Below are 19,363 nucleotides of genomic sequence, written 5' to 3'. Positions count from 1 at the left end.
TCTGTTTGTTCCCGATTGGCCAAATGTGTTGACATATAGTTGCTCATATTTTATTATTATTGTTTGTATTTCTGTGGTGTTGGTTGTGATCACCCCTCTTTAATTCTTGATCTTATTTATTTGGGTCCTTTCCCTTTTCTTTTTGATGAAACTGGCTAGGGGTTCATGACTTTTGTTAATTCTTTCAGAGAACCAGCTCCTGGTTTCATTGATCTGTTCAACTGTTTTTTTTTTTTTTTAAATATACATTACTGATTTCTGCTTTAATCTTCATTATTTCCCGACTTCTGCTGGTTTTGGGCTTTATTTGCTGCTCTTTTTCCAGCTCTTTTAGGTGTAAGGTTAGGTTATGTATTTGAGACCTTTCTTCCTTCTTTAAGAAGACCTGATTGCTATATACCTCCCTCTTATGACCTCCTTTGCTGTGTCCCAGAGGTTTGGGGTTTTCGTGTTTTCATTTTCATTGGCTTCCATGTACTTTTTCTTTTTTTTAATTTGATTTTTTATTTCTTAAAATTTACATGCAAATTAGTTAGCATATAGTGCAACAATGATTTCGGGAGTAGACTCCTTAATGCCCCTTACCCATTTAGCCCATCCCCCCTCTCACAATCACTTGTGTAACCCTCAGTTTGTTCTTCATATTTATGAGTCTCTTCTGTTTTGTCCCCCTCCCTGTTTTTATATTATTTTTGTTTCCCTTCCCTTATGTTCATCTGTTTTGTCTCTTAAAGTCCTCATATGAGTTAAGTCATATGATTTTTGTCTTTCTCTGACTAATTTCACTTAGCATAATACCTTCCAGTTCCCTCCATGTAGTTGCAAATGGCAAGATTTCATTCTTTTTGATTGCTGAGTAATACTCCATTTAATATATATATCACATTTTCTTTATCCATTCATCCATCGATGGACATTTGGGCTCTTTCCATACTTTGCGTATTGTTGATAGTGCTGCTATAAACATGGAGGCTGCATGTGTCCCTTTAAAACAGCACACCTGTATCCCTTGGATAAATGCCTAGTAGTGCAATGCTGGGTTGTAGGGTAGCTCCATTTTTAGTTTTTTGAGGAACCTGTTTTCCAGAGTGGCTGCACCAGCTTGCATTCCCACCAACAATGCAAAAGAGATCTTCTTTGTCTGCATCCTCGCCAACATCTGTTGTTGCCTGAGTTGTTAATGTTAGCCATTCTGACAGGTGTAAGGTGGTATCTCATTGTGGTTCTGCTTTGTATTTCCCTGATGGTGAGTGATGTTGAGCATTTTTTCATGTGTCCATTGGCCATCTGTGTCTTCCTTGGAGAAGTGTCTATTCATGTCTTTTGCACATTTCTTCACTGAATTATTTGTTTTTTGGGTGTTGAGTTTGATAAGTTCTTCATAGATGTTGGATACTAACCCTTTATCTGATATGTAATTTGCAAATATCTTCTCCCATTCTGTCAGTTACCTTTTAGTTTTGTTGATTGTTTTCTTCGCTGTGCAGAAGCTTTTTATTTTGACGAGGTCCTAGTAGTTCATTTTTGCTTTTGTTTCCCTTGCCTCCAGAGACGTGTTGAGTAAGAAGTTGCTGTGGCCAAGATCAAAGATGAGGTCTTTCATCCATTTTGAGTTTATTTTTGTGTATGGTGTAAGAAAGTGGTCCAGGTTCATTCTTCTGCATGTTACTGTCCAGTTTTCCCAACACCACTTGCTGAAGAGACAGTCTTCATTTCATTGGATAGTCTTTCCTGCTTTGTCAAAGATTAGTTGGCCATACGTTTTTGGGTCCATTTCTGGGTTCTCTATTCTGTTCCATTGATCTGAGTGTCCGTTCTTGTGACAGTACCATACTGTCTTGATGATTACAGCTTTGTAGTATAGCTTGAAGTCTGGGATTGTGATGCCTCCAGCTTTGGTTTTCTTTTTCAAGATCTCTTTGGCTATTCGGGGTCTTTTCTGGTTCCATACAAATTTTAGGATTATTTGTTGTAGCTCTGTGAAGAATGCTGGTGTTATTTTGATAGGGATTTCATTGAATATGTAGATTGCTTTGGGTAGTATTGACATGTTAACAGTATTTGTTCTTCCTATCCAGGAGCAGGGAATCTTTTTCCATTTTTTGGTGTCTTTTCTTTCATAAGCTTTCTATAATTTTCAGCATATAGATTTTTCACCTCTTTGGTTAGATTTATTCCTAGGTATTTTATGGGTTTTGGTGCAACTGTAAATGGGATCAATTCCTTGATTTCTCTTTCTGTCGCTTCATTGTTGGTGTATAGGAATGCACCTGATTTCTGTGCACTGATTTTATATCCTGCAACTTTGCTGAATTCATGAATCAATTCTAACAGGTTTTTTTTTGTGGAAACTTTTGGGTATTCCATATACAGTATCATGTCATCTGCAAAGAGTGAAAGTTTGACCTCCTCCTGGCCAATTTGGATGCCTTTTATTTCTTTGTGTTGTCTGATTGCAGAGGCTAAGACTTCCAATCCTATGTTGAATAACAGTGGCAAGAGTGGACATCCCTGTCTTGTTCCTGATGTTCGGGGGAAAGCTCTCAGTTTTTCCCCATTGAGGATGATATTAGCGTTGGGTCGTTCTTACATGGCTTTTATGATCTCGAGGTATGCTCCTTCTATCCCTACTTTCTTGAGGGTTTTTATCAAGAAAGGATGCTGTATTTTGTCACATGCTTTCTCTGCATCTATTGAGAGGATCATATGGCTCTTGTCCTTTCTTTTATTGGTGTGATGAATCACGTTAATTGTTTTGTGGATATTGAACCAACCCTGCATCCCAGGTATAAATCCCACTTGGTCGTGGTGCATAAGTTTTTTAATGTATTGTTGAAGCCGGTTGACTAATATCTTGTTGAGGATTTTTGCATCCATGTTCATCAGGGAAATTGGTCTATAGTTCTCCTTTTTAGTGGGGTCTCTGTCTGGTTTTGGAATCAAGGTAATGTTGGCTCCATAGAATGAGTTTGGAAGTTTTCTTTCCATTTCTATTTTTTGGAACAGCTTCAAGAGAATAGGTGTTCACTCTTCCTTAAATGTTAGTAGAATTCCCCTTGAAGGCCATCTGGCCCTTGACTGTTGTTTTTTGGCAGATTTTTGATTACTAATTTGATTTCCTTACTGATTATGGGTCTGCTCACATTTACTATTTCTTCCTTTTCAGTTTTGGTATTGTATATGTTTCTAGGAATTTGTCCATTTCTTCCAGATTTCCCATTTTATTGGCATATAATTGCTCATAATATTCTCTTATTATTGTTTTTATTTCTGCTGTGTTGGTTGTGATCGCTCCTGTTTCATTCTTGACTTTATTTGGGTCCTTTCCTTTTTCTTTTTGATCAAACTGGCTAGTGGTTTATCAATTTTGTTAATTCTTTCAAAGAACCAGCATCTGGTTTCATTGATCTGTTCTGTTTTTTTTTTTTTTTTTTTTTTTTTTTTGTTTCAATAGCATTAATTTCTGCTCTAATCTTTATTATTTTCTGTTTTCTGCTGGTTTGGGGTTTATTTGCTATTCTTTTTCCAGCTCCTTAAGGCGTAAGGTTAGGATATGTATCTAAGATCTGTCTTCCTTCTTTAGGAAGGCCTGGATTGCTATATACTTTACTCTTATGACTGCCTTTGCTGCGTCCCAAAGGTTTTGGGTTGTGGTGTTATCATTTTCATTGACTTCCATATACTTTTAAATTTCCTCTTAAACTGCTTGGTTAGCCCATTCATTCTTTAGTAGGATGTTCTTCAGTCTCCAAGTATTTGTTACCTTTCAAATTTTTCTTGTGGTTGATTTTGAGTTTGATAGCGTTGTGGTCTGAAAATATGCACTGTATGCTCTCGATCTTTTTGTACTTACTTAGGGCTGATTTGTGTCCAGAATATGGTCTATTCTGGAGAACGTTCCATGTGCACTGGAGAATAATGTATATTCTGCTGCTTTAGGATGAAATGTTCTCAGTATATCTGTTAAGTTCATCTGGTCCAGTGTGTCATTCAAGGCCATTGTTTCCTTGTTGATTTTTTGATTAGATGATCTGTCCATTGTTGTGAGAGGGGTATTGAAGTCTCCTACTATTATGGTATTAGTATTGATGAGTTTCTTTATGTTTGTGATTCATTGATGTATATATTTGGGTGCTTCCATATTTGGTGCATAAATGTTTACAATTGTTAGGTCTTCTTGGTGGATAGACCCCCTTGATTATGATATAATGCCCTTCTGTATCTCTTGATACAGTCTTTATTTTAAAGTCTAGGTTTTGTGATATAAGTATGGCTACTCTGGCTTTCTTTGGTTGACCATTAGCATGATAGATGGTTCTCCATCCCCTTATTTTCAATCTGAAGGTGTCTTTAGGTCTAAAGTGGGTCTCTTGTAAACAGCATATAGATGGATCTTGTTTTCTTATCCATTCTGTTACCCTATGTCTTTTGATTGGAGCATTGAGTCCATTGACGTTTAGAGTGAGTACTGAAAGATATGAATTCATTGCCATTATGATGCTTGTGGAGTTGGATTTTCTGGTGGTGTTTCTGGTCCTTTATAATCTTTGTTGCTTTGTATATGTATATGTATTCATCTTTTCTCCCCTCAGAGAGTCCCCCTTAAAATTTCTTGCAGGGCTGGTTTAGTGGTCACAAACTCCTTTAATTTTTGTTTGGGAAACTTTTTATCCTTCCTTCTATTTTGAATGACAGCCTTGCTGGGTAAAGAATTCTTGGCTGCATATATTTCTGATTCAGCACATTGAATATATCCTGCCACGCCAAGTTTCTGTGGATAGGGCTGCTGCAAACCTGATCTGTCTTCCCTTGTAGGTTAGGGACTTTTTTTCCCTTGCTGCCTTCATGATTCTCTCCTTGCCTGAGTATTTTGTGAATTTGACTATGATATGCCTTGTTGATGGTTGGGTTTTGTGGAATCTAATGGGGGTCGTTCTCTGTGCTTCCCAGATTTTGACGTCTGTGTCTTTTCCCAGATTAGGAAAGTTTTCTGCTATGATTTGCTCACATAACCCTTCTACCCCTATTTCTCTCTCTTCCTCTTCTGGGACCCCTATGATTCTGATGTGGTTCCTTTTTAATGAGTCACTGATTTCTCTAATTCTTAAATCATGCTCTTTTGCCTTCATCTCCCTCTTTTTTTCTGCCTCATTATTCTCTATAAGTTTGTCCTCTATATCACTGATTCTCTGTTCTGCCTCATCCATCCTTGCCGCGGCTGCATCCATCCATGATTGCAGTTCAGTTATAGCATTTTTAATTTCATTCTATTTTTTACTTCTTTTATCTCTGCAGAAAGGGATTCTAATCTGTTTTCGACTGCAGCTAGTATTCTTATCATGATTCTAAATTCTGGTTCAGACATCTTGCTTGTATCTGTGTTGGTTAAATCCCTGACTGTTGTTTCTTCATGCTTTTTCCTTTGGGGTAAATTCCTTCATTTTGTGATTTTGAAGGGAGAAAAGGAATTAATAAGGTAGAAAAATTAAAATTAAAAAATTAAAATTAAAAAATTAAGAACATACACAAAAAAATCGAGTAAATGATGCTAGATCATAGGTGTGATTTGGTCTGGGTGTTGAAAGTGGTTTGACAGATTAGAGAAAAAAAAGGGGGAAGAAAAAAAAGGAAATTGTTTGAGAATTTGAAAAAATGAATACACTCAAGTAGACTAAAATGAGATGATGGGAGTAAAATAGAATTTAAAAAGATTTACACAAAAGTAAAGAATATAGTAGAAAAAAATTAAAAATATTTTTAATAATAATTCAAAATAAAAATGAATTTTTTCTCTTTCTGTTTAAGAAAAAAGAAATGAAAAAGAAGAAAAAAGGAAATCGTTTTAAAAAGTGAATACACTTTCAAAGTAGTGGGAGTCTAAAATAAAATGGAAGTAAAATGGAATTTGAAAAAATTTATATAAAAGCAAAAAATATAGTAACAAATTAAAGGAAAATATTTTTAGTTGCAATTGAAAGTAAAAATGAAGTTTTTCTGAACTCAAGAAAAAGAATAGAAATGAAAAAGAGAAAAAAGAAAAAAAAAGCAAAGGAAATCGTTTGAAAATTTGAGAAGGTGAATACACTGAAGTAGACAAAAATAGAATGATGGAAGTAGGATAGAATTTGAAAAAATTGACACAAAAAATATAGTAAAAAAAATTAAAAATATTTTTAATAAAAAATTGAAAATAAAAATGAATTTTTTCTCTTTCTGTATTCAAGAAAAAGAATAGTGTAAAGGAGAAAAAAAAGAAAGAAAATTGAATAGATGGACCTGCTAACAGATTGAAATAGGACTGAAATTACTTCGTTTTCCCCTAGACGTCAGTCTATGTAGTGCTTTATAGTCCATAAACTAAGTAGGCAGTGAGACTTGTGTTCTTGAAGAGCGAGGTTGGCCCAGTTGGGCGGGGCTCAGTGTAAAGACTCTGTTCTCCGCTCGATGGCGCTGCTAGCCTACTGGGGTGGATGGTTTTAGCGCTGGTAGGTGTCTATGCGTATGTGCGGGAGCGGTGAAAATGGCGTCACCCAGCTACCCGGTCTCTAGTATGGGAACTCTGTTCTCTCTGATCAGCAATCGTGCACCCGTCCTCTGTCTTCAGCTTTAGTCCACTCCCTGCTTCTTCACTGTCGGTGACCAAGCCCCAGGCAGTACCTCTCTCCCGAGTTTTGTCTCAGATGCGGCTGTTTTCCCTGGTCCCTTACTTCTGAAGGACTGTGGCTTTGACCTGTTTTGCCCCTCTGTGGGAGGGTCTCACCAAGCAATGGCCTAATGTTGGCTGCACCCCGGAATGCTTGCTGGACCGTGCTGCTTCCAGTGCCCAGAGACTGTGGCCAGGTTCCAGCCTGCCCCAGAAAAAGTTTGCAAGATAGCGTAGCAGCAGCTTTTCAGGGGTTATGGAAAATCACAACATATATCTAGCACCAGGCTTCACCCTTAACGACCTTGTTCCAGCACCAGCGAATGTGGCCGTTTTCTGGAGTCTGCTGGGACCAGGTGGCTTCAATAGTCTCTACCAAATGTCCTTCTAGCAGTGGAACCACTTATCCCCGTGTAGCCCAAGAACCTCCCGGACCCCACTCTGTTCCTGGGGATTTGCCCTTCTCACCAGAGTACCACCAGGTATTGAGCTGAGGAGTTGCACACTTTGTGTTCCCCTTGTTTACAGTCTTAATGGAATTTAAACCCTCTCCTTTCTCCTTACTCCCTTTTTAGTTTAGTCCCTGTAGCTGTTTCCAATTTTCCACTTTCTCTCCAGCTGCTTTTGGGGAGGGGTGCTTTTCCCGTATTTTCCCCCACACCCCCAGTCTCCATCCTTTCTCCACTTGCAAAAGCACCTCCCTTCCCGTGCCTTCCCACTCCCCTAGTCCACCTTTCCGCGCTGTGTACCTGCTGAATTCTGTGGTTCAGGTTGTACAGACTGTTGTGTTAATCCTCCAATCAGTTTTCTAGGTGTGTAGGAGGATTTAGTGTTGGTCTGGCTGTACTTCATGGATGCGAGACACACAAAAAATCTTCCATGCTGTTCCGCTATCCTGGCTCCTCTGAAAGAGTTCCCATTCTTTAGTAGGATGTTATTTTATCTCCAAGTATTCATGGTCTTTCCAAATTTTTTCTTGTGGTTGATTTCAAGTTTCATAGCATTGTGGTCTGAAAATATGCACAGTATGATCTCAATCTTTTTGTACTTGTTGATGGCTGATTTGTGTCCCAATATGCTATCTGTTCTAGAGAATGTTCCATGTACACTCAAGAAGAATGTGCATTCTCCTGCTTTAGGATGAAATGTTCTGAATGTATCTGTTAAGTCTATCTGGTCCAGTGTGTCATTCAAAGCCATTGTTTCCTTGTTGATGTTCTGCTTAGATGATTTGTCTGTTGCTGTAAGTGGGGTGTTGAAGTCCCCTACTATTATGGTATTATTATCAATGAGTTTCTTTATTTTTGTGATTGATTTATATATTTGGGTGCTTTCACATTGGAGGAATAAATATTTACAATTGTTAGGTCTTCTTGGTGGATAGACCCCTTAATTATGATATAGTGTCCTTCTTCATCTGTTATAGTTTTTATTTTAAAGTCCAGATTATCTGATACAAGGATGACTACTGCACCTTTCTTTTGGTGACTATTATTAGCATGATAGATTATTCTCCATCCCCTTAACTTTCAATCTGCAAGTGTATTTAGATCTAAAATGAGTCTCTTTTTTAGCAGCATATAGATGAGTCTTGTTTTCTTATCCATTCTGATACCCAGTGTCTTTTGATTGGAGCATTTAGTCCATCGACATTTAGAGTGAGTAGTGAAAGATATGAATTTAGTGCCATTGTGTTGCCTGTAGAGTTGGTGTTTCTGGTGATGATCTCTGGACCTTTCTAGTCTTTGTTTTGTCTTTTCTCCCCTTAGAGAGTCCACCTTAAAATTTCTTGCAAGGCTGGTTTAGTGGTCAGAACTCCCTTAGTTTTTGTTTGTCTGGGAAACTTTTATCTCTCCTTCTATTTTGAATGACAGCCTTGCCAGATAAATTCTTGGCTGCATACTTTTTCAATTCGGCACGTTGAATATATCTTGCCAGTCTTTTCTGGCCTGCCAAGTTTCTATGGATAGGTCTGCTGTGAACCTGATGTGTCTTCCCTTGTAGGTTAAGGACTTTTTTCCCTTGCTGGTATTTCATAAGTCTTTTCTTGTCTGTGTATTGTGTATATTTGACTGTGATATGCCTTGGTGATGGTTGGTTTTTGTTAAATCTAATGGGAGTTCTCTGTGCTTCCTGGATTTTGATGTCTGTGTCCTTCCCTAGATTAGTAAAGTTTTCTGCTACAAATTGCTCACATAAACCTTCTGTCCCTTTTTTCTCTCTCTTCCATCTTCTGGGACTCCTACCTTTCAAATATTAATCCTTTTTAAAAGTCACTAAGTTCTCTAAGTCTTGTATTGTGCTCTTTTGCTTTTGTTTCCCTCTTTTTTTCTGCTTCATTCTCCGTAATCTTGTCTTCTGTGTTGCTGATTTGCTGCTGTGCTTCGTGCATCCTTGCCACCATGGCATCCATATGCATTCGAGATTGCACATTGGTTATAGCATTTTTAATTGTGTCCTGACTAGATTTTACTTCTTTCATCTCCACAGAAAGGGAATCTATGCTTTTTTCAACCCCAGCCAGTATTCTTATTATTGTGGTTCTAAACTCTAGTTCAGACATCTTGCTTATATCTGTGTTGATTAAGCCCCTAGCTGTCATTTCTTTCTGTTCTTCCTTTGGGATGAATTCTTTCATTTTGTCATTTTGGAGGAAGAAAAAAATTAATAAAATAAAAAATTAAAATTAAAAAATTAGAAACAAAACAACCAAATAGAGGAAGCTAGATCATAGTTTGTTCTGCTTGCTGAAAGAAGCTTGATAGAATAGACAAAAAGGGAAAGAAAAGAAAGAAAAGGGAAAAAAAGGTGAGAAAAATTAGAAAATTAAAAGAATTACGTAATAAAATAGAGTAAAATGAAATACAGAAAATTAGGTAGAATAAAAAATTTAAAACAATAAAGTAAAAAAGATTTTATAAAAATGGAAAAAAAAGAAAAAGAAAAGAAGAATAGATTTTTCTCTTTCTGTATCCAGGAGAAGGAAAAGAAAAGAAACAGAAAACCAACAAAACCAAGTTAAACAAAAACAGAAACAAAAAAAAAAAAAAAAATTAAATAAATCAACCAGGAAACAGAATGAAACCCAAATGAAGTTATATCCAGTTTTCCCTAGAATTGAAACTATGAAGTCCTCTATAGTCTGTAAACTATGCAGGTGGAGGGACTTGTCCTGGTCTTCCAGGGGTGTGCTTGGAGGGCACAGTTGGGTGGGGCTTGGTGTAGTGGCCCCGTTCCCCACAAGGTGGCACTGCTTAGCTTACTGGGGTGGATCAGTGTGGTGAGTTTATGGGTGCGCGGGAGAGGTGGAAATGGTCTCACCCAGCTCCCTAGTCTCTGTCACAGGAACTTTGCGCTCTCGCCTACCCACGATCAAGCACCCGTCCTTTGTGTCAAGCTTCTGTCCATGTCCAAACTGTCAGCCTGCCAGGCGGCACCTCCCTCCAGAGTTTTATCTCAGATTGGGTTGTGTTTCAAAACCTCACACTTCAGAGACCCCTGTGGCTTAGTCCTGTCCTGACTCCCTGAGGGAGGGTCCGGGGAGCAATGGCCAAGTGCTGGCTTGCCTCTGAAAAGGTTTGTGTGATCGTGCAGTGGCAGAGGTTCAGAGATTTTGGCAAATCACAACACACAGCCGGCACTTGGTTTCACCACACTCTGGTGTCTTTGTCCCAATATGTTTGTCAGCAAACACGGCTGCTCTCCAGGGTCTGCTGGGACCTTTGCCTGTGGGGAGGCTGTATGATCTCTACCAAATGCTCTCCAAACAGGGGAACCACTTCTTCCTATGTGGCACATGGACCCTTCACATCCTGTTGCCTGCTCCTGGGGATTAGTCCTGCTTCCTCACGAGAGCACTTCCAGGCACTGAGCTCTGAAACTTGAGACTCTGCATTTCACGGTTTATAGAATCCTGGTGGTATTGAAACCCTCGCCTTTCTTCCCATCAATAGTTTTGAAGAACAGATTTCTTGTTCATTTCCCCATGAGCATTTTTCACTCTTTCTCTCCAGCTACTATAGGTGAAGCATTTTTCCTGCACTCTTCCCCTTTCTCTGTCCTCCCTCTCCCCCTTTGTCTGTCCTCTCTCTGCAAAAACAGCTCCCTACCCTCCATGGCTTTTCTCTCCCCAAGAAGTGAGAGTTTTAGAAAGTTGTATGTGTGGTTATATTTGTCTAAGATTCATGCTTTTGTTCATCAAGGAATATTTGTTCAGCATCTTCTATGTGCTAGGCATTATCCTAGGTTTGGGGACGTTAGAAATGGATAAGACAGGTCCCTGTTCTCATGATTGTCATTGGAAGAGGAGGAAAGGCTAGACAGAGTAAATTCAAAGAAAATATAATTTCTGATATTATTGACTGCTGTGAAGAGAATTAAATAGGGTCTTGTGTATTAAGAGCCTAAGTTAGGATGCTTTAGTCTGCACATAACAGAAACTGTACTTAAACTGGTTTAAATAGTAAGGAAATCTCTTCTCTCATAACTGGAAAGTAGGCTGGACACCAGGCATGGTCAGATCTGCAGCTGAAAGATTTCATGAAGGATCTGCTTTCTTCTGTCTGTCTGCTAGCCTCAGTAAAAATTTTATACCAAGGTTGCTGCCCCTCATGAATGCAAGATGCCTATCAGAGTGAACCCAACATCTCAAGGAAAGAGAGGGATTGCTTTTTCTTTTTTTCTCCCCTTTAGGGTCTAGTAGAACTTTCCCAGAAGTTACTCAAACTAGACCAAAACTGGCAGGGGAATGCAGTTACCATGTTTGCCTCTTATTATTGGTAGAATTGGGGAGTTATGCACCATGACCATCATAGGGAATGACTGGCAGGGGCATCCAGGACAGGTTGCCAGAATGAAAATACCTGTGTGTCAATAGCTTCTTTGTAACCCAGGACTAATGGCAAATACATGATTAGAATAATGATTAGAGTATATGTGAACTTGAAAGTAATGGAATAAAATTTATTTATTAAATGTAGCTATAAATTTGTCATTCACTTCTTAAGGTTTCAGCAGAGTAAAGATTCTTTGTTTTTATGTTTTTTTTCCAAATATTTTTATATGCTGAACAGTAACTGAAGTTAGAATCATAGGATTTTTGTATTGAAACAGATCTTAGGGTTTGCCGTCTCAACCTATTCACTTTTTAGAACTTTAGAATGGATAAATAAAGTTACCAGTTTGTGCTGGATTTCTGGAGTCTTAATTAAAGGTCCTTGAGATGGAAATGTTCCTATTCAGAGATATGTCCATAAACTTTTACAATTTGGAGGACTTCATTTTTTTCTCAAAGAAAGTAGAGATGAGGGGCATGTGGGTGGCTCAGCAGATTAAGCATCCCTCTACAGCTCATGTCATGATCTCAGCAGTCCATGGGTTCAAGCCTACATTGGGCTCTGTGCTGACAGCTCAAAACCTGGAGCTTGCTTCAGATTCTGTGTCTCTCTCTCTGTCTCTCTCTCTGCCCCTCCCCCACTCAAGCTCCATCTCTCTGTCTTTCAAAAATAAATAAACAATAAAAAAATCAAAAGAAAAAAGTAGAGATGGTGCAGTGTTCACTAGTGAAGGCTTAGCTTGGCCTGGGATGTATAGTGGATATTCAATGAATATTGACTGAAATCCTTCATAGCTAGAATACCCATGCTTGAGATTAATTCACATGTTAGTTATGTTGAGTAAAGATCCTACATTTTAAATTGTTACACTTTACTTTTTATTTTTTTAGTCATTCATTTATCCAACCAGAATTTATTGGGTATCTACAATAGGTCAGTCATTGTGGGATACAGAGACAAGATGAGAAAGACATCTCACTCTCAGGGAGTTCAAGATCTAGGTGGGGAGAGCTAGGTATAGCATAACAGAGTGCATTTGCAGTAGGTACCCAAGTGTACCCAGGTTGGGAGCCTAACCCAGCCTTGGCTCATTAACAGGTAAGCCTATTTGCAGAGGGTCCAGCTGAATCTTGAAGAATGGAGATTAGCCTGGTAAATGGAAGCATGGGGAGAGAAAGAGAAAACTCAACAAAGGCATTAGAGCAGGATATTGTTCGCTGTATGTGAACTATGGGAAGTTCTTTCCTGATACATTTTAAGGCTAGAAGTGGGAGAGGGAGAGAGGAAGCTGGATAGCTAAGCAGGGATGGGATGTGGAAGGGGCTCACACTCCTGGACTAAGAGCAGCTCATGGCTTTTGAGTGCCATGTTTAGATCTGTGGAGTCCTCTTGGGGGTTGGGAAACAATTAGGAAGTTGCTGTGGTGGTGTTAGCAGGGACCCTGGTGACATAGTGGTGGAAGGGATGAGGGGGGGTGTATTTGATTTGAGATCTCCCTGAGCTTAATTCTGCAGGTTTTAGTGAATGATGGCATGGGTGGGTAAGGAAGAGGGGAGAGTCAAAAGTGACTCTCAGAATTTTAGTGATGATGTCTGTGTGGATATCCACATAGAGCTTCAGAGGTGTACATGATCGAAATACAGAAGCATAACACTCTAATTTGGAGAGAGACTCTGTGAAGTTAAAAACGACACCAGGTAAACTCTGTACAGTATCATTGGATATTTTTTAATTATTCTATTTTATTAAAAAACTTTTTTAATGTTTATTTATTTATGAGAGAGAGACAGAGCATGAGTGGGGAGGGACAGAGAGAGCTGGAAACACAGAATCCAAAGCAGGATCCAGGCTCTGAGCTGTCAGCCCAGAGCCCGACACAGGGCTTGAACCCATGAGCTGTGAGATCATGACCTGAGTCAAAGTCGGATGTTTAACCAACTGAGCCACCCAGGCACCCCTATTTCTTTAATTTTTAAATGTTTATTCATTTATTTTGAGAGAGGGAGGGAGGGAGGGAGGGAGGGGCAGTGAGAGAGGGAAAGAGAATCCCAAGTAGACTCTGCACTGTCAGCATGAAGTCCTACACAGGGTTCAATCCCACAAACCACAAGACCATGACCTGAGCTAAAATCAAGAATTGGACACCTGACTACATTGGATATGTTTTTTTAGTGCCTTGTCAAAAGTAAATGTCACAAACCATACTACTTAAAGGTTTTCTCTATAAACAGCAAAGAGCAGTAACTCAGGTGGTATATAAAAACTAGAATTAGATCTAAATCTACTTTTTTTAAAAAATTTTTTTTTTAACGTTTATTTATTTTTGAGACAGAGAGAGACAGAGCATGAACGGGGGAGGGTCAGAGAGAGAGGGAGACACAGAATCTGAAACAGGCTCCAGGCTCTGAGCTGTCAGCACAGAGCCCGATGCGGGGCTCGAACTCATGGACCGCAAGATCATGACCTGAGCCGAAGTCGGACACCCAACCGACTGAGCCACCCAGGCGCCCCGATCTAAATCTACTTTTACTCTAAATCTAAAGCTTTTACAACTGTCTTTAGTATGTCTTTAGTATTAATTCTCAGTATTTACTGGAATTCTTAAGCTATTAATGCAATCTGTGACAAGCTATTTGTTTTGATACTCTTTCACAGGTTAACATGAAACAAAGATTAAAACATTTCTAAAGCAGCGTATGATAGAGATTGAATTTGTTGGAAGCAGATGCAGTTTTCTGGGGAAAGAATTCATATTAAAAATGATCCTTGGAATGTATGAATTAGCAAAGTATGTCTTCTAGTAATACTTTAGAAATGATGATATTAAAAATTGCTTGGCAGTCATATATATATAAATTAAAGTCAGACGTGTTTGTGTCTAAGCTAAGTCATGCCTAAGTCCTAAGAGGTGAATTCAGTCCTTGAGAACTAAGTGCATGGTTTTATATTCGTGTGGCCCCAGGCCCTGTGGGGTTTTATGCATCGCTTGAGCCTTATAGATGAATTAGGTGTGGCTTTTGTCTAAAGTCCAAGTGAGAATTACCCAAGTGTCTTTACTTTTGGCACCAAAGAACTTCCAGATAATACAAATCCCATCTGTCTACAAGATCCAGGGAGAGTAGGATAGAGGAACGTGCCTTATATGCAGATGAAGAATTATATTTCTGTATTTCTCAGCCCTTCTTTTTTCCTCCCTTTTTTTAGAGGGAAAAACGTGCTTAGGCAGCAGACTCGTAACCCAATCCCTGTCTTCTGCTGTATAGGCATATATACCTCTTTCTCATTAACCAGCTCCCTTCCCTTATAATACAGATGGATGTTTCCTCCCCTGGGAAGTGGCAGGATAGTTTTGAGATATTTTAGCTCTTAGGAAAACAGCTTCTTTCTGAGATCTTGTCAGAAATAATCTCCAGGGAAGCACGCAGTTAAATGTACATCATTATTATTTCTTTCCTCCCAGGGTTTGTGTTTATGAAGGAATTTGGTGTAATTATTGATTCCCATAGGCTTTTCTGATAGCTTATGGTCGCTGGCAGTGTACTGTGTCTAAAAAAGAAATGAACTTTCAAGAAATCCTGAGGCTTAATTATGTTGTTTTTCTAACAGGAGATGCTGGATTAAGGTGAAGGTGAGGGGTGGCAGCATCGTTTTCATGCTTCTTTAATCTTTGAAGCCTCGTGAATTCTAGAACCAAACCTTTTCTTTAAGGTGTCTTATAGCACTCATCATAATTTTTAAACTGCCTCTGTCATTTTTTTTTTCTGCCCTTGTCGTTTTTGATTGAAGTTTCTTTTTCCTCCATTCGAAAGTTTGTGTTTCCCTATGTCTTGGGTCGTTTTCTCTTGTCCACACATGTTTGCTCAAACCTGCTGCTTTCTCTCCCTACATTCCCTTCTCTTTTCTGCTTTCCTGTTTCTTTCCACACGAGAGGATCTTATTTATGATACTTGAATGCTTAATTAGTTCAGTGAGTAAAAGAGAGAGGTTGTATAGCACTTTCTAGCAGGCAGTGACATAGAAGAATGTCTGGCTTTAGTAATAAATGTTGGTATGGAAATGACTTACCATTTGTGGGCAAAGTTACTGCAGATGACAAACCAGATGAGAACTTGGGCTAGAAGATCCCTATAACAAGCCCTTGCCATTGACTAACTTTTTTATGATCCCTCTTTTGTCTTGTCTTCCCTCAGCATCTTCTGTAATGTGTGTTCTACTTGTTTCCTGCATGAAGGTTGTGTCATCCCCCAGGGCAGAGCCTCTGTGTCCAGGCCACTCATGCCCATGACCAGCACTGCTGTGCTTGTTGAATGAATGCTGCTAGGCCAGTGAGTCCTTTTTAGCAAGTACTGGTTGCTGTTAGCCAAAAGGGGTAACATTGTGACTCTTCTAGTCATGAGTGGAAATCCAAAAAGAAAACAAGATGCTCAGAAGCATGGATCAGAGGCACCTGGGTGCCTCAGTCTGTTGAACTTCTGCCTCTTGATTTTGGTTCAGGTCATGATCCTGGGGTCATGGGATTGAGCCCTGTGTCAGCAGAGCCTGCTTGGGATTCTCTCTTTCTCTCCTTCTGCCCCTCTGCTCCTCTCTCCTCTCTCTCTCTCTCTCTTACAAAAAAAAAAAAAAAAAAAAAAAAAAAAGCACGGACCAGAAAAACCATGGAAAGCATCAGATACTGAACTTACAATGTCACAGGTATTATAGTTGGACACGTGGCACATTCAGTGTGGTGATGTGATTTTCAGGTGTAAGTGGGTAATGAAAGTACATATTATGGTTTGCTCAGGTAAGCTTTCAGGGGAGGTCATGAAATGTTGCAGGTCTGCAAGAAGCGGCGGATTGTGTTGCCTCCAAAATACAATGAGTGGCAAGAAAATGGATGAATCTGTCTTGGCATTGGTATTTTCACAGAGTGTCTTGCTGTAGCGTTACTCTCACTCTTTTGTGTTTTAGGTGAGATGAGTGAGAGCCGAGCAAAGAGAGTTCGAATAAAAGAGGTAGATGGCTGGACCCTGAGGATGCTAATTGATTATGTTTACACTGCAGAAATTCAGGTTACAGAAGAAAATGTACAGGTAAGAATAAACACCCCATACCATTTAGCTCTTTGTATATGCCAGATTTTTAAGTGAAAAGAGCATACCCACAGTATACTTTTTGTACCAAAGTAATAGAATTCATTGTTAAAACTGAATTTCCAGGAGACATTTGGAATGATTATATCTTTTGAATAATGTTTCTGATTTCAGTGTCCTTTATAATCTTAAAGTTGTAATCTTTTAGTTCTCTGAGTGATGCTTGTTTGTGAAAATGCTGTCATATTCGTTTGTAACTACTGACTGATGCTGCCTACATTTCTCTGTTCCCTTGAGGTTCAAATCTACAGGGATGTTTTTGACTATCAGCGGTCTTTACTTCTTTTCCTGTTGCAGCATATAAGTGATTCTAGAGCTTAGCTAAAATTTCACATTGCATTTTCTCGCTTTCTGTAAAGAATAAATGTTTTGTAATCTATGATGTAAGTGAATAATACAGGTGCATAAAGCACAGAAAGTGAAGGTCCCTATTTTAAACTTCCCTTCCTTTTTCGCCCACCCCAGCCCACACACATTGATCCACTCTCCTTCCCAGAGGGTAGCTTCTGTTACCTGCTTGGTGTGAATTCTTTCAGACCATTTTTTGTGCAGTTTTATATATACATGCATTCACACACATGCACAGTTTTTCTGAAACTTGCTTTTCTCACTGTACAAAGTATCTTGAAGTTCTTTACACATCAATACATGTGGGTCTAACCCGTTCTTTTGAATGGCATCCCATATGTTAATCAGCATATATGATTTTCCTACCTTTATAAAAATACTGCATTGAATGAACATTTTTATATTTACATCCAAAATGTCATATAATAGACTTCTCAAATGTAATTCGTGGATCAAAAGGTACATGCATGTTTTAATTTTTGACAGGCATGCCAAACTGCCATCTGAAAGTTTATATTTATTTACACTCCTTCCAACAGGTAAAGTGTGTCTTGAGGACAACAGAAAAGAGTTAGGACTATTTCTTTTCTTTTTTTTTTAATCTTTATTTATTTTTGAGAGAGAGAGAGAGAGAGAGACTGACTGTCGGTGCAAGCGGGGGAGGAACAGAGAGAGGGAGACACAGAATCCGAAGCAGGCTCCAGGCTCCGAGCTGTCAGCACAGAGCCCGATGTGGGCCTTGAACTCACGGACCCTGAGATCATGACCTGAGCCAAAGTTGGAGGCCTAACCGACTGAGCCACCCAGGCGCCCCAAATTAGGACTATTTCTTAAGAAGTGGTCTGTAAATTCTACTTACTCGAATAGGAAAGTCTGAGCTCAGTCTTTTAACGCTTTTGTAATTATTTGAAATAGGATGCAAAATATTTGAATTTAGAGACTGAAATCTTTGGATATGAACTTGCTAAGAATGCTCTTATTAAATCTGAAATATCGGCAGTGGTGAGGCCTTCTGGTGGTCTTTCATGGGTGGCTTCATTTGCCTTTGCTTGGCAATCCAGTTCATGACGGAAGGCATTTGAAAAAACCTTGGTTGATATTCAAGTCATGTATAAAGGTGTGAACCACCTGCTAGGTGAACTTTTGTTTTAACTTGGAGGAAGGTGTTTGGTACATGTCAGGAGGTAACTACCACCATATGATCTCACTCTAATTTTTTCTGTATAGTTCTACTGTCTCCTGGATTCTAGGGCATCATTTTTAACAAGAAGTTATCTTGGTTTTCTTTTTCCTCCCTTTTTAAATTCATTTGAGTGCATGGGCCTTACTGTGCCCTATATCTGACCTTCAACAAATGAATTGCTGATTGGTTTCTTTGATTCACGTAATATGTGACATGAGGGAAATTTGCAAAAGATGATTTAGGCCTGAGACAATAGACTGTGTGAATTCAGCACTGAATGCTGTTTGTAGTAGTTCTTGCAGTGGAGACATGGGCCTATGCGGAACTGGGAGAACGCCTCGACTCTCGTGTTTCTTTTATTAACTATCACGTTCCAGTCCTGAAATATTAGTCATCGCAGCCTTTCAGAAAACCTCTTGCCATGCTGATTTGCCTTTTGTATATGTGTTCAGCTCCTACAGGAATACGTTCAAAGAGGTGTATTTGGCAGACTTGTTAAATGCTTAATATTCATGTAGTTTTTATTTTGAGGGGAAGGGGGAAGAGAACATAGGGGTACTATGTGCAAAGCCTTATTTTTGTCCATCGAAAAATCCTTATTTTAGAAAAGGCAGTTTGGAAATAAAATTGATTAAAACAAGTTGCCTTTTCCGTAATTTTTCGGTGAAATACAAAGTAAGAGTTTACCTATCAAGATACACCAAACTGCTGTCTCCACTGTTTTTTGTATTTTTGCCTGTCTGTACTTTGTTAGATCTTTCTTATAAGTGCCGTTCACCTTAGGGAAAGGAGTGTTAGGGTGGAGGTATCTGGTGTTCTTATTAATGTTAAGCTAAAGTTTAAAGTGGCGCCAGCTGGACGCCCACCCTGACCCTATCTCTTTTGAGAGAACTGACTGTGGGGATAGAACTTCCTGTAATTCAAAAATTTGTTGTTGTAGGTATATTTTCTCATTACACCTAGAATCAAATCTCTTGTCAGGTCACCTCTCTTTTACCATGTTTCTGTTTTAGTAATAATAAAATACAATTTTAGGATAGCAGGTATCTTAGCCTTTTACTTTGGGATTGCATGTTTTGATGTAGAATCATAGTGCCATAGAGTGTTGGGGTCCAGCTGTCTTAGTTAGTGACCGAATAGGACCATAACCCTGGTTCTCCTGATTCCTAGTTTAGGGTTCCTTCTGTGAGTCTCCTATTACACAAATTTAAAAAATATATAA

At 39.0% G+C, this 19,363-nt stretch overlaps 1 protein-coding gene across 5 annotated transcripts in view; it reads left to right on the top strand.

Moving 5' to 3' along the window:
• KLHL2 (kelch like family member 2) overlaps positions 1-19,363 on the top strand; it is a 120,639-nt gene that overhangs the window by 32,200 nt on the left and 69,076 nt on the right. For 4 of the 5 annotated variants that reach the window (XM_042983661.1, XM_042983663.1, XM_042983664.1 and 1 more), the window contains exon 4: positions 16,429-16,550. The exons of the other annotated variant lie outside the window; for it this stretch is intronic. In XM_042983661.1, the coding sequence (XP_042839595.1) occupies positions 16,429-16,550 (122 nt within the window). The remainder of the gene's footprint in view (positions 1-16,428; positions 16,551-19,363) is intronic. 5 annotated transcript variants of the gene reach the window in all.

The sequence above is a fragment of the Panthera tigris genome, chromosome B1 (genome assembly GCF_018350195.1).
Source record: "Panthera tigris isolate Pti1 chromosome B1, P.tigris_Pti1_mat1.1, whole genome shotgun sequence".
NCBI classification, from domain to species: Eukaryota; Metazoa; Chordata; class Mammalia; order Carnivora; family Felidae; genus Panthera; species Panthera tigris.
This window is presented reverse-complemented; position numbering and strand designations above follow the sequence as displayed.